The sequence below is a fragment of the Protopterus annectens genome, chromosome 12.part0 (assembly GCF_019279795.1).
Source record: "Protopterus annectens isolate FY-2018-M chromosome 12.part0, PAN1.0, whole genome shotgun sequence".
Classification (NCBI taxonomy): domain Eukaryota; kingdom Metazoa; phylum Chordata; order Ceratodontiformes; family Protopteridae; genus Protopterus; species Protopterus annectens.
Window position 1 is genome coordinate 1,413,155,931 of NC_056746.1, and position 16,877 is coordinate 1,413,172,807.

The following is a 16,877-nucleotide window of genomic DNA, read 5'->3' on the forward strand; positions in this document are numbered from 1 at the left end:
CATAGCATTCAGGTAGCATAACACTTCCATAACTACTATACTGCCCAAATTATCTGAATATTTCACTGAAGTTGTTGTATGGTAACAGAGAGAGTTCCAATGTTCCTGTCTATAGAAAACCTAGTGTTTTTACACCTATTAACATCCCTTTAGTCGAAGTCTTCTATAAGTTGTGTGTAGATGACATTTATAACTATTTTTCTCACTCTTCAGGCAAAGGTTATAATAACCTAAGTAAAGATGAATATTCTTCCTTACTGGACTTAATGAAACAAGACGATATCTGTTTCCTCCCCGCTGATAAAACGGGGCAGTATAGTAGTTATGGATGTGTTATACTACCTGAATGCTATGAATCTAATGTTGAATGAACAAACATATACCATGGTGAACAGAACTGAGGTATTGAAATTGGTTGATAGAATACAAGAGACTATTGAATGTTTGTTAATGGAAGGTGTGATGGACAAAAATCTGTATGGAATATTTTCTTGTTGAGAATGCAGTGATACCCAAAATCTATGGGCTATTCAAGGTACATAAAGATCAAGTGAACCCACCCATGCAACCGATAGTTTCTGGTAGAGGGTGGGCCACAGAGCCCATGTCAGTATACGTAGAAAATCTCTGCCCTGTGGTCAGTGGGGTAGGAAGAAGTTTGAAGGACACTAAGGATTTTCTTAGTAAGTTATATGACTGGTCTACTGTGGAGTATAGAGAAGATGTTCTACTGGTGACTATGGATATATCTTCCCTTTTTACTTGTATTCCCAACTATGCTGGCATTGACAACATCAGATAGTTCCTAGGTCAAGACCCTGCCTATGACAGTAACAAAGTGTATTTGGTTTGCACATTATTAGCACTTATACTGGGGTACAATGCTTTTGTATTTGAGGATAAGTTTTATATACACAGGGGTGGCCATGGGCACAGTTTGTGCTAACAGTTACGCCAGTATGGTTCTGGCTGAGTGGGAGCTACAATATGTATTCTCTGAACTGAATAATTTTAAGGGGTCCATCTTATATTATGGCCGATATGTGGATGACATGTTCCTTGTTTGGGGAGATACCTTAGAGACTTTTCATCAGTTCACTGGTTTAATTCCTATCTTACAAACAGGAAACAAGCCGTTCTTTGGGATAACAAACTCTCATCCCTTCTCCTATCTCCTCTGGGGTCCCCATCTGATCTATTCTTGACCACTTCTTTTCTTCCTCTTTATAAATGACTTACAACAAGATTCCCAGGCCACTTGTATACAATATGCTGCTGACTCCATTCATTAATTTGCTCTGCTAAATCCATCTCTGAACTACAAATTAACACTCAAGCTGTTTTCTCCAAAGTTGAAACCTGGTTCTCAAAACGATGCCTACTTCTAAATGCTAAAAACCAAACTCTTACTCTTTAAGCCCACTACCAGATCCCTACATTAGACTTTACTATCCTATCTAACAATGGAACTACTATATCACCTGACCTTACAACCAAACTACTAGGTGTCACAATTGACAACAACCTCACCTTTGATTGTCATATCAATAATACCATTAAATCTGTAAACAGAAAAACTCTCTCTATAGAATTAAAACTTTCTTAACCTCTTCAGCCAAAGCTACCCTTGCCCACTCTCATCTAATTTCTACTCTTCTCTATGCTTCACCTATTTATACTAACCTCAAGAAAAATATTCTCTCTAAACTATCTACGACGCACAATAATATAGCTAGATTTGTTACTGGTAAACCTTTCAGAACACACCACTGTCTGAATCTGCAGCAACTAAACTGGCTTGAACTATCAAACATGTTACTTCTTTCCCAACTCTCATTTGTTCATAGAGCATTTTACCAACCTCACAACACACCTATACTCTCCAACCTCTTCATCCCCTACTCTAATCTAAACTCCCTCCGTTCATCTAGCAAACTGCTAGTTACCTTAACCAAATCTAAAAACCTAGCAGGTGATTCCTTTTTCAAATACCATTGGAAAACACTGGAATCAACTTCCTTCTGAACTTACTTCTATTGCTTCCACTGTTTTGTTTAAACAAAAACTCAGAAGTTACCTTAAAAGCCACTGGATGTGCCCTTGCTCTAATGCTGAGTAAAATAATTTCCCTTTATTATTCTCGCTCTCCCTACCTGCCTGTTCCTTCTGCTTCTTCCCTTACCTTTCTCTTTTCTACCTTTACAGACTGCTCCTCGTCATCATTCATCTTTATGGCCCTAAATCTCTCCCTAACTACCTTATGTCTATTTATATCTGCTCTCTCTCTATTGTTGCTTCTCTTTCTTTAATCTTATACTTCCTCCTTGGTATTAAAACATGTTAGAATGTTCAACATTGTGTTACTTAGATTCGCTAGAAAGTTAAGTGCTGTGCCTTTGGTTAACTTATTACATTTCCTTTTTCCATGTTCTATCACTTTTTTTTCCTGTTTTTAGATATAGGTAATAATGTGTATTATGTCATTTGTCCTCATGATGTATCTCCTTTTGTCTATATGCGGAGCTTTTCTCCCCGGGCCTCTGCTGAAAATGGAAATATATCCAGTTGGACTAGCCCGGTCAACAAATGTAAAATAAATAAATAAATAAATAAACAGTTGTACAGTATTTGAACAGTACTACTAGCTTTCTTCATTTCACCTATGATTGGTTGAATGAGTGCATCTCATTTTTGTAATGGTTTGTAAAACTTTGGGAGGTTTGTACACAAGGCAGTACGTGAAACCTTGTCAAACCAATAATGTTGTGCATTCTCAGGGTATGCATCCCAAACATGTGAAGCAAAATGTTCTTAGAGATAGTCGGACCAGACCTTATTTTGAGGAGCGGGTAGAACAGTCCACCTACCCCAGTTTGTCACATATTCAATCCACATGTATGAGTCTTACTTATTCGAAGGACTCAGGTTCTATCTATGAGATAGTTAGAAGACACTGGAAGGTTCTAGCCTCAGATGAAAAATGTAGTGGGTTGCTAGGTGTTCTCCTCTTTTTTCTGCTTTAAGAATCGCCCGTCTGTTAAGAAGATGCTGTGTTATAAATCCTTGACCAAGCAGAAGAGGAAAGTTGTGAGCAAGAGAATAGGCACATACCCATGTCATCACTGCAATGTATGTAAATACATTAATACTGATGATCCTTTTATATATCCAGACACAGGACGAGTGTTTAATGTCAAACTTTATGCTGATTGTGGTAGCCAAAATGTGGTTTATTGTGCCTCTTGTGAGGTTTGTAAATGTTTCTATGTTGGCAAAACCAACCAGTCCTTAAGAAACAGGATTAGAGAACATCTCTATAGTATAAATAGAAGTGATGAGAGGAATGCATTGTCAAAACATGTAAGAGCTGCAGGATGCAATCACTGGTTTAAATTCATAGTTCTAGAGATTTATGTGCCAGGACCTAGAGGGGGCAATGTAAGGACACAAACAGAATGTGTTGAAATCAAATGGATGCATATACTCCGAGCTACTGATTTGAAGGGGTTAAATGATGTTATTCCTATTAAGCCAGTATTGATGTCACGTGACCTAAGACACTGAATTATAAATGCTGCTTGTTATATGTGTTTTAGTTGGATCTGTTGAAGTCCCTACTAGGTATGAAAGTGCTTATCCTTGTTTTTAAAGTTTTATTCTGTATTTATTATTTGTGTTTTATTAAACGGACTTTGTTTTACGTCTCTCTGCCTACCAGTTTTCTTCTTTTTTAATAAATAATGTGTCAGAGGGGTAGTTAAAGAAGTTGAGGTTTATTCTAGTGCTTATGATGAATCACTTTAGAATTAATGAAATAAATAAATTGTATGCAACAAGTAAAAAGTGAAGGAGGCAAATTCATAAATTAAGTAAAATCTAAATTAAAACTGTATGGGGACCTCATTAAATTGCCTAGAAATGGACAAACACAGATCAAATACTAGAGCAAGATCAAAACAAAATAAAGGGTAGATACCCACATAAAGAAAGCAAAACAAGTATATAAGAAAGAAAAATAACCTTTTTTTTTCATTCAGTAAGCGCTTGCGTTACAAAGAATCCAGACTTTTCATCAGACTAATAACAGAAACTCATTTGCATTTAAATATTCAAAACCAAAAGCACACCTCATAGCATCAATGTCACATATGTCCACATCAGATCACATCACATCATTCACTTTTAAAGAGAAATAGATATATATATACATATATATATATATATATATATATATATATATATATATATACACATATATATATATATATATATATATACATACATATAAGTATATGCAAACTCACATGATAAAACTATTTTGTATGTATTAAAAATTGTATATAAATATATATATATAAAATACTTATAAAATAAATATAAAAACACACACACACACATAAAAAACACACAAAAAAAACTATCTAATTTAATATCTAAACGGTCTATCTATTAAAAAAAAAAAAAGGTTTCATTTATCATTGAGAGCATGCCTTATTATCTGCAGCTAGCTTTATTATCCACCTAGCTTCTGTTCTCTCTGTTTTATTCCTAATATTGCCTAACCTCTCTGTCTGTAGTAACTGTCCTATAGCCATGAATCTAAATACATGTGTAGTGTCATTTTGTTATAAAAATACTAAGTCACTTAAACGGATGCTTTGTTATGAAAAGGTACCTGCCAATAGGGTTACTTCACAGAGAAAGGGTACCTATGCCTGCTCTTACTTGTAATCAGTGTGGCTATATAATGAATTCCAATGTCTTTATACATCCTGACACTGGGGTCAAATATAAGTTCAATGAGTATGCAGACTGCAAATCGAGGAATGTGATTTATCTAGCTACCTGTAAAAAGTGTCAATGTTTTTATGTAGGTAAGACTAGTAGGACATTGAGGGAAAGAATTAGGGAGCATCTTTATGCTATAGAGAGAATGAAGGAAATGCCCTAGCTAAGCATACTCTGCAAAATGACACTACACATGTATTTAGATTCATGGCTATAGGACAGTTACTAGAGACAGAGTGCAGATAGGGGCATGGCCTCAATGATAAGTTATCTTTGAAACCTTTTTAATAGATAGCGCTTGTGCATTAAATAGATAGTGTTTTTTTGTGTTTTTTATGTGTTTTTTTGTGTGTGTTTTATGTGTGTTTTTATGTGTGTTTTTATATGTATTTTTATTAGTATTTTATATATATTTATATTTATATACAATTTTTTAATACATACAAAATAGTTTTATCAGTGGCTTATATTTTATGTGTATATTTAATGTATATATATATATATATATATATATATATATATATATATAATTATGTTAAAGTCTGATGAGCGTGCGCCGGCTTATTATTATGAAAAAAGGTTATTTTCTACTCTTATCTCTCTTTGTTGCTTTGTTTGTGTGCTGGTATCTACCTCCTTTATTTTGGATTATCTCTTGCCTAGAAATGGGCCTAACTCAGCCTCCCTTATAATAAAAGCCACCTATCTGGGTCTTATAAGCAAAGCAGTAAGTCTTGAGGGCTCCAAATGCATCCTCAGAACCCTGAGCATCTCCACAGTGGCCAGCTGAAGAGCAGAAGAAAGCTGTTGCCACGCAAGTAGCTCTTGGAGGTACGGGGGAGTACATAACCTGGGAATGAACAGCATCATTGTAATACAGTGATATAGTGTCAATGCCATTATTACCAGGGCAATATAATTTTTCCTGACTACAGTCATGTTCTGAAATGGGTAGCTCAAGTTACAGTATCAAAAAGGCAGAAAAGAAAATCACACATAATTACTGTGACAGTTTCAGCTAGAATTAAGTATTATCTGATAGCAATATTCACAAGATGGATACAGTAAGACTTGTTAGCCAAAACCTGGTCCTTGAGCTCCAGTTCAGACTACAACAACCTTATAAGTTATGGACTTTTAACAGAAATTCCACTCTCACAGCACAATAGATAATGGGGACCAAGACTGGTGTACCAGATTCCCAAAGAGTGGTGAGAATAACCTGGGAACCATCATTCAAGTATTGAGTTTTAGCCAATCACCTATTCAATTAGAGATGCATTAGTGAATTTAAAGTAGATACACTACAAAGAAGAGGTAAAGGTGCATGTTGTCATAACAGAAATATTAATGTAAACTCCACAAATAAGGTCTCATAAAGGATACATGAACAGTGAGAACAACATAAGTTTCAAGAAGTAACCCTGTGTAGAAAACTATGGTTAAGAGGGTACCAAAAACAAATTCATACTGGATTTATCCTCTGCAATCACCCAGACATGTGAAAGGTACATCAGTCCAGAACTATTCCTGTGAGGCGGCTGCAGTAATGCTGTAAATGATCTAAATGGATCCCATGATCCACCGGGCCAAACATCAGTGTGAGGTCAAGCAAGACCAGAACAGAACACTTGTGATGCCTTCAGGCCATTGCTAAAGACATTTGTGAGGGTGTCTTAGTACTGAATCTTGATTGAAAGTTGAAGTGACATGGATCGCAGATATCAATTTTCTAAAGACAAGAATTTAACTGCATACATACCTGTCCAAAACCTTTCTGATAAAAGACTTTGGTCAGGTGGTGATTACCTGGTAATTATCCAGGTCATCAGGACCCTTTTTGGAACTGCAGTCATTAGTGGCTCCTTAAATGAAGCTGGAGAGACCTCTGATGGAAAGGAAGAGGCAATCTACTATAGAAATAGACCCAGTACTTCCAAGCAAGAAGTCACCAGTCTCATGGGGCAAGGGGCAAGTCCATAGTCTACCACTTATAATAAACTAAAGAAAAAAAAAACAAGTGTAATCACGAAAAGCATTCTTTCCATTTTGCAGGATAAATACTCCTCATAATCACCAATTGCCCTATGAGTGCAGTGTACAGAAAACATGACATGATCAAGGTAAGCTTTGTAGTAAATGTATTCAGTTTGCAATCTTTATGAGAAGAACCTTCTGGATGGTGAGGTATGTTGGTCTGCACAACTTCCCTCCCTCAGAACAAAACAGGCATTTCATTAGGTGTTGTGGGGATCTCCTAGGTGTCCAGGACAGAAACCCCCCACCTGGTAGTAAACCACATATTTAGCAGTTGAAGATTACCTTTTCTATCTGGTAGAAATCTTTGCACTTAGCCAGTTGAAACATATTGCTAGAAATATGGGTGTGATACTACCTCTGCTTATGCAGTTCTCTTCATTGCCACAGTCCTCATCTTATAAAGTGAACAGGCATATATGACATGGGGTAAATATAACCAGGGAGGTAATCAAGATAACATTGTATACTTTATTATTATACACCTCAAACTCTCTTTATTCACATGCACTACTACTGAAGGACCTGCTTCAAGACAGAAGAAGCTAATTCTGGTAATCAGGCTGAAATTCATGCACTACCAGACCCAGAACATAGGGTTTCACCTAGGAAAGAGAGACTACAAAATAAACTGGGTGTTAATCACACTAAGTGACAAGCTCCACCATTAAGCTGCTCTATGCTACTGTCCAAGAAAAAGATTTTAAAAAATCTAGTGCATTTAATTTGATGAGCAGCACAAATAATGTGAGCCAATCCAAAGCCTTTCATTATATAATGGAATCCTTTTACAATAACCACAAACTCCTTGTTCATCTGGTGTTGACCATTACCCTATCTAGAAGAGACTAGATGAAGTCAGCAAAACTAAGTCCATGAATTCCTGAAGGAGCAGCTTCATGATGTGTGGTGGACAGCACATGAGGGAATTCTATGCTTTCCTTCTGCATAAACAAATTCAAAGGAATTGGTACCCCCATTGTGAGCCTTTGTCACGTGCAAGAACAAATGATTGTCTACAGTAACTTCTAATCCATTTCATATGAGGGTGCTGAAAACTGAGAATCTAGTTAGGCACAATGACTGAGAATGTGAGTGACAGTCTGACTAGGTTTAAGTTTTTGATGCCAGGTCACAAGACCAGATTAAGGCTCAGAAATGCTAGGGTTGTTTAGGATATATTTAGCATAAGAATACAGCACCCTAATAACAGCTTGAATAGAGAAGGCCCTAACTCATTGCCTCAGATAAAAGAGATCAACCAGTATGTCATGTGATACACATGGTGGTCAACCCACAGGATGTTTTGTCCCATGGAGGTAGCTATAAAATAAAGGCATCTATGTCTGCCACCACCTTGGAGTCCCTATGATGCCCCAGAAATACAATCACTCCTATGTGTTTAAGTGAAGCTTACTGCACACAAGATGTGAATAGCACAACACTACACAGGAAATCATTGTTAAGCAATAACTGAATGCATTGGTTGTAACCTATTTATTGAATATGGTTCCCACTTTTAGGACAGACATGATTAATGTGACATTGTATAGTTCAGCTTGGTCCCAATACATACATATGCAAAGAAGGAAGTTATTCAGAAGTTATTCAGAAAATTAGAAAACTGCAATATACCTAGAACTACCAGATGTACAGGAAGGACACAGATGAGGACAACAAAGCTTTCTGTACTTGGAGGGGATAAAAAAGTTAGAATTTGATTTCACCTCCACAAGTGAGGAAGTAATTTAACAGCTCATGAAGCTGGGTGGAATTACTGAAACATACAGTTTTTGATTTCAGTAAGGAAAACTTTAGAAGTAATTTAGTGCTGTATTCAGTTATATTTTCATAAGAGAACCCAATAAAGTCTCAAGAGATATAGTATAAAAGCATGTGCAAGTCCCAGAAATTATTAAAGGAATCAGTTACCCATATGTACGTTTGGTGCTTAATTTCATTAAATATGGTTTGGTTTATTGGCATCAAAAATGTCTGGGATATTTTATAATAATAAAAAAAATAGTGCATATATTTTTAAATCAGAGAAATGCATGAAAGGTTTAAATTTTAACATTAGTGAGAAATATATTTTGTGCCTCCTGAATGTTGGATAAACTTGAAGTGTCTACATGCTTATTTAAGGTCAGACACTTAAAATGATTGTGCTTGCAATATATGTATAAGGAAGACATACAATTTCTCTAGTCATAAGTTTCTAAACATACAATGAAACTAAGTCTGATTAAATATGAACTGTGATTATTTGGGATACATTGGAAAGCTGCACTAAAGACATTAACACAGATGATGTTTAAATGTCCAGAAAAAAGTGTCAGTAATGCATTTGACTTCTGTTTCTTTGACACACTGCATTATAAAAAAAAAAACATTTACAAGTACTATTTTTCAGTTAATATTTTCATGTTATCAAACTGCTGAGAAATATTTGCTGTGCTCATCCTTCTGATGTCATGAGGTCATTCCTAAACTAGCTCATTCACTCTCTTACAAGTTGCAACAGACTCCTACTGTCATCCCATGGACAGCCACCTCTATCTGCAGAGTTTTCAAGCAAGGTCTTCGGCTTTTCCCTGTTAGGGGTTGCCACAGTGGAAATCCGGTCCGCTAATGATTGGCAGTGATTTTTTTATGGTGTCGAGTTGCCAGCCTGGCGCCCAACCTTCAAAGAAGGCACACCCACACACACTCAGACCTACCTGCATGCCTTTAAATTCACTCGACCGCGGGGAGGAATGGATGGATACCTTGAAGTGTCTAGACACTTATTTAAGGTCAGATTAAAAATACATCTGTGCTCATTTCAGAACTTGCAGTGGATTATTGAAATCTGCAGTAAACATTCTTTCATCCTCTTAAATTGCTCAGTTTCTGAATCTTTGTTGCTGAACAATTTGCAAAGACTGTTTCTAAAAGAGATGCAACACAAAAACTGCAAAACAAGTTTTCAGCATGAAGAATGTTATTTAAATAGATATCGACAACAGTTGCAATGTCATGTTTGCATTAAGATATTGTAATGGTGAAATATGGATAAAAGCATTACTACCAGGTGTTGTTCTAAAATTCAGTACAGATTTAAATTTTAATATGACAATACCTTTGCTTCCAAAAATTCAGATACATCACACCATATAAACTATTTCACAGTCCAAGAGATGAAGGAGAAGCAAAGACTGTATTAGTGAGCTCGGTGGTATAAGCAATACATTTTGACTATAGCCCAGGTGACTATGGTTCTGTCAGTGGTCCGAGAACTGAAGGGTCTAGTTGGAGAGGGGGAGGAATGAGGCTTAGCACTCCTCTTCTATTCCTTGGATGTAACAATGGGACATGTCTCATATGTAGGTCAGTGATTACACTTCCTGTGGAGACTGGGAACCTTCTAGGATGTGACTGCTTTTACAAGGGGGCATTTAGAGGAGGTTATATCACCTGCGTGCATGGTGTACCCTAACACCACCTATTGCATGCTTACTACTTGGTTACATGCTTGTAAATCGCATGTGGTGGGAATTATGTAGGTCTTATGAATAGTCTAAAAAATTAACTAATAGCTATCTAGTTGATGATCAGTGCTAGAGCTTTTGCCTTGAATGCGGAAGGGATTAACATAGCAGCGCTCAATAAAGTAATACTTTTCGAGCTTCATTTTTTGCTGACATAATGCCTATTTCTGTAATAACTGCCTAAAAGAATTAGTGTCACTGTTTGACACTGTAGCAGGCCAAACAGAGGTGTCTCCCACATACTCATAAAGGAAGTAGCAATACCAATCCAATAGTCTCTTTTCCTTATCACTTACCTCTGTTGGCCATTTCTGTCTCAATTATGTCTAGTGTTGGGTCATCATCACATAGATCATATGGCATGTTTCCATCGGCATTCACAGCCAGCAAGTCGGCCCCACTGTGAAAAAAGATTAAGCAAGGTCAAATTAGTGCAAGCCCTGTGTTAGAGGTTTCCTAATGAACATACTCAATGAGTGAGAACAATGCTCTATGAACATTAGAACTGGAATAAATTTATAGTGTATAAATCAAAGAACCATGTGTAGGAAGGACAATGCCATGCATACTAAAAGCCCTTTGATCACTCTAAACAGACAGCTAAGAGGGTTAATAATACATCTCAACTATACAGATTTTCACAGAAAGCCCAGATTTTTACCTCATATTTTTGGTCCATTTTTCATAAATTTGTGGGTTTCTGGCAAATTAGTTGCAAATCATTAAAGACTGAAGTTAGAAAATAATGACAGACATTTGAGTTTCAGACTTCATGTCCTTCAGAAAAATTCATGCTAATGCAAAACCTGCTATTCTATCAATTTTCTAAGTTTGTAAGAACAATATTTAAAAGTTGTACCTATTTTTGAGCCTTTATCCCACTTTTATTTAAGGCTTTGTCCAGATTTCTTGCTCTAAGAAGTTGAGACATAGGAGGTTAATTAATACTTCAAAGGCTTAGTTTGAGTAAAAAATAGCTTCTCAGGCAAAGGAGAACCACAAAGCTTCCTAGAGCTATGTTCGTAATCTCAGAGGAAATACACAACACTGTGCAGAACGTATTGTAAATGGCATCATCCACACTGAACAAGAGGCCATTACCAACCTTTTGTCTGACAAGTTCAGCTCAAATTTCTCCTCCCACTCCTGCTCAAAAGTCCAAAGGAAACATGCATAATTACCCAACCATTACTAGGGAACAGGTCATCAATGCACTTTTCTAGGCCAGAAACACTTCATCTATGGGCCATGATAACATCCCAGGATGTTTAATAAATAGCATGAAACATGACCTCTCTGGTCCACTTGAATCACTTTTTGACTAGAGCCTTCAGTCAGATTTTGTGCCCAAGGTATGGAAGTTGGGTACAGTCATTTTCCTGCACAAAGGAGGTCCAACCACTGATTCATGCAACTAGATGCCCATAAGGTCTTACCATTCTCATATGTAAGGCCACAGAAAGAATCATCATGGACATGATAAATGAGGACATAGGTAACCTGCAAACACTGGCCCCATCACAATGCAGCTTTGTTAAAGGCAGGTCATGCCTATTACATCTGATGGACTTTTTTGAGAGGGTAACCAAAGCACTGGATGAAGGTAAGACTGTGTGCACAGCTTACCTCAACCTGGCCAAGGCTTTTGATACAATACCCCACTTGGGCATTATAGACAAGCTCACTAATTTAGGTACAAACCCTTTTATCACCAGCTGGATAGCCATCTACCACAATGATAGGATCCAAGAGGTCATAGTACGTGAGGCCACCTACACCATGTGTCCAGTCAGTAGAGGAGTCCCCAGGGCTTGGTACTGGGCTTGCTCCTTTTTGGCATCAATTTTTCTGAAATGGAAGCAAATACTGAAGATTTATGGCTGACTAAGTTTGCAGTCGATTGCAAGCTGGAGGTGATCATTGACTCCCCTGCAAACACTAATATTCTTCAAGAAGGTGCATCTCTGACTAACAAATGGTGCCAAAGCCATGATCTTAAACGCCATGCTAAGAAATGCATAATTGTATTATTTGGGAAGTCAACCATCCCAGCTAATTATCATGTTGATAATACTCCCCTAAGAGTTGACTCGGTGGTCAGGGGGCTGGGTATGCATGCAGACAGTAGCCTTACCTTCGACTACCATGTAGCCACAGAGGTGGGGAAATCCTTTTAATGTTGTGCAACTTATAAGTAAGGACAAGTAAGGACATGGCATCTAGGTCCAAAGACGTAATTATCCCACTATACGCCACCCTTATCAGACCAATCATAGAGTACAATGCTCCATTTGGTATGTTCCTGACCAGGCATATGGAGCAACTAGAGTGACTTCAGAGGTTCCTTACAAAATGAATACAAAGTGTAACAAGCCTGCATTATGCAGAGTTCCTTAAATCCCTTTCCCTCTACTCAGTCTCCTATAGGTTGCTGAGGGGTGATCTATGCCTGGTTTACAAGGCATCCACAAACCCCAAGCTTATAAATCTCCTACATATTCGTAAATCAAGGAGTACTAGAAATACAAGGTGTAGGGACTTGAATTTTGTCTGTGACTTAAACAGAACATGCTGGAGAGACAGATATGTGACTGACCCTCTTATGGAAAAGGCTTCCCACCCATCTGAAGCTGAGTTCATCTATTACTCAGTTTAAGCAGAACCTAGACCAGTGGATGGGGAATAGGAAATTTACACCAGGCCTGGCACCCATGTCCCTTATGGACAGAGGTAGCTTATAAATGCTGGCCTTCAATGTCCTATTTGGATGCAGGACATCATTATTCTTTCAGGAAAACTTGGCAAGGCTTAATAAGACCCTCCCCCCCATCTTGTTAGCCTATAAACAGTTTATGAATCTATGAATCTCAGCTACATTGTGATGTAGGTATAGCATTGGCCCTCCTCATGAAAATATATTGTCTTGGTAAGTTTACAAACTTACTTCCAAACAGAACTGTGGTAACATACCTGCCACTTCAAGAACATCAAGCTGAGTGTACTCCACAAACTTCAACAGTTTCCCACTTTCACATATAAAACTATTTTGACTAAATTTTGGACTTGCCCTAAGACAGCCTGTTGATCTTGGTCTTGTTCTGCGTCTTTTCTCTGCATGGAGAGAGTATGATGTTTGACCAGGGGGTTGGTGCTCCAGCATACCAGGGTCATGTCTGTAACAGCCTGCTGTGTCCCTTCTGACAATCCTTGCACCAGTGGAATTTTACCTTATGCCTGCTCTCTCACCTACACTTGTACTACTCTTCCCCTATGCAATCAGTGTTGCATAAATTAATTTAGCTACACTAGCGTTTACTATCTTCCTCAGAAATGATGGAAGTCCTCAAGGATTCCGTATGGTTTCCCCAAATGGCTCTCACTGGTCAGAAATAAAACTATGTATCAGTAGCAGAATTACTGTATGTAGGGTTGCCAGCTTTCTTTGTGGCTAAAACCGGACTAAGGTCACGCCCCTACCATCACCCATAACTCCACCCATTCTCACCCCCTCTCCCATCCATGGCCCACCCATTTTGTGACATCACAATGACATCAGCTAATGGGAAGGCCCCCTTTTTCTGTTCCGGATGCCTGCTTTCAGCTGATTTCTCCCCAGTTGCCATAAACACTATTCAAAATTCTCACTGTGCATACTGTCTTCTGCTTTACTTCTGCAGTGACTACAGATATTTGGATTTAATTTAAAACATTTATTTCAAATTTTATAGCACAAACCACTGATACACATTTGCTAAACAAAGGAATACAGTCTCACAATGAAAACAGACTTAGCATTAAAACTACGCTGCCGTTAAGTCTCACATTCACCGAAACAGTATTGCTCATTGTTTTCCCAAGTTTAGGATGACATTTTAAAATGCTCTACGAAATGACAGTACTAACAACAACCATATCTTACATGGCAATGGCATTAAAACTTCTCTACCCTTGAAACTCACATTCATTGAAACAGTATTGAAACTCACACCACATCTAAAGAAAATGCATGGCCACGGGTGGATAAAGATTACATTTGGTCTGTTTTCAAATCATAGGCCCCTTGCACACAAAACAAGAAACATACATGTGTTCTTTTCTTTGATACACATTCCTGACTATTAAATTATATTCCTTGTATAATACAGCACACTTGTTAGAGTGCATTTTAAATTTGTTTGAACAATTTACAGTCAGAGCAACATACCACTATGCCAAATCAGCAACTTCCTCAAAAATAGGAAAACTGAAACTTAATGGCTATCATTTAGTGAATTCATTTCTCATAGCTGTCGACCTCTTAGCACAAAAAACCTGGACAAACAAAGCCAATAATGGGGGGAATACAAATTCAGTACTTCTCACTATAGCTCTCAATTCTTAGCACCAAAAACCTGGACAAAGTTAAGAAGTGGTGATGGCTAGGGACTTTAGGCTCTTTTTACCCTGTAGTCCAGGTACAGGGTTTGAGCCTGAGTACCTCTAGCCACCAGGTGTATTACATGGGGGGACATTTACACACACACACACACACACACACACATAACTTTGTTGCTAATTCTGCTTTCCAAAATGTCCCTGATGCTGGTTCGGCTGTGCCTTCCCCGTAATATCCAAACACACACTACCTTCGTTGCTAATGTTGCTTTCCAAAGCAGTTAGCTCCGTTCCAGTAATCTGCCAGAAGAACCATCATCTTGTAAACAACCAGATCAAAATTAAAAGGAATATACTGCAGTCATCTGCCTAGCTCTCAACCAATCAGGGACAAATTGCAATAAACTCAGTGACCACTCCCGAGTTAGTCAAGGACAATCAGGGAGACTTTCAAAATATTAACGCTATTAAACTGAGAATTGCCAAATAAGCCAATGTGAATTAATATCCATTTTCCACAGTAAAAGTAGTCCATAGCCTCCCCTGTTTTTCTTTTTTAATACTTATGTAGTTTTATACTGGCAAAGGCTTCACCACGGAATGAACTAAACAGTACCGCATCTTCACAGATGCATTACGCAATTAATTGCATAGCAACCTAAAACATTTCGGATACTTTGCACGTAAGCAAAATTTCATTTGCTTTAAAAGAAACTTCCATTTCAGATATCTAATGTAAACCAAACTGTGCTTCGACTCACAGTATTCCGAGTAAATAAAAAATTGTCAGAGACAAAACTAGCAGAGAGAGAAGACCAACTGTCAGTGGTTCAGTATAGCAAAGGGTTGTTGCCTATCTAATCATGCATGAAAAAAGAAAAGCACCATGTGATGCTCTCTTTCACAACCATGGAACTCAACCCAGAAGCACTTCTCAACATACCTCCATTACAGATTTGCACTTCTACCCAGCCAGTCGAACTTCAAAAATGCTTGCTTGCATTTTGAAAATGCTGCCTTCCCTCCCTGAAATGCTGGCTTCTGCTTCCAGCTCACGTCCCCGATGCTGGTTCTCCTATGCTTTCCCCGTAATCCAAAGTCGAACTTCAAAAATTGCTTGCATTGCATTCTGAAAATGCTGCCTTCCCCTGTTTGAAATGCTGGCTTCTGCTTCCCGCTCGCACTACCAGAAGTGAGCTCCTTGAGCTCTATTCCGACAGGCTGGTAGCCCTGAGGGACCTGATGTCATTGCACACGTGATGACATAAGTGTCAGTGCCATGAAATTTAAAAAGTCCGGTTTTGAATGAAATTTGTAATCGGACAATTTGCTAGAAAACCGGACAGCTGGAAACCCTAACTGTATGTATGAGTGGTATGTTATCTTAATGGGGCTTTTAAGAAGGGAAGTAGCAGACATACTGGTAGAAGGTATGTTATACAAGTAAATATGCTGATATTTAATTTTCAGCGTGTACTGTCCACCACTGCAATCAACCTCTTAGCATCTGAGCCCCCACATTTAATGTCCATCAGTAGGAGGTAGCCACGATAGACAAAAGACCCTAATCTGCCTGCAGTAAGTTTTCTTCTCCTCTTAATATGTATCCTCACTTCCTTTTCTCACACTTTTTCTTACGTTTTCATACGATGCTTGCTGTAGCCTCCTAGTTGAAGTGAATTCCATGATTTAACACTAGAGGTCAGCATTGCAGAAGGCTCTAGAGGAAATGTGTTTCCAACAAAATGGATTTATAGACAGATTATCACTCAATGTTTGTTTTTGAGGCACTCTTGATCGATGCATGACTAATAAATGGCTCACAACATTGTTTTAATTAATGTAACATTCTGTGTAACAGTTTGGGTAAAATGTTGTTCAGTAATGAGTTCTCATACCTAATGTTAGCCTTGTCTTTTTAGTTTTGTAAATACTTAAGCAAACGGGAAGGCAACCAGTTTTAAATTTTAATTAGAAATGTACAACTTAATCTGTGAAGACATATAGCTTGAATTAGAGCGTAATTTAATTTCATCCGGTGCCTATCTTTAAAATCCTGGCACCTACACGATGAAATCCATAGATCAAATCTAGGACATTGTACAAAATCTGTTTGAAGCATTAACTCATTTAATCGCCACATTTAAT

At 37.8% G+C, this 16,877-nt stretch overlaps 1 protein-coding gene across 1 annotated transcript in view; it reads right to left on the reverse strand.

Annotated features, from left to right (window-relative positions):
• PPP1R16B (protein phosphatase 1 regulatory subunit 16B) overlaps positions 1-16,877 on the reverse strand; it is a 711,559-nt gene that overhangs the window by 138,186 nt on the left and 556,496 nt on the right. Inside the window, exon 4 of the mRNA XM_044090460.1 lies at positions 10,652-10,755. Within this exon, the coding sequence (XP_043946395.1) occupies positions 10,652-10,755 (104 nt within the window). The remainder of the gene's footprint in view (positions 1-10,651; positions 10,756-16,877) is intronic.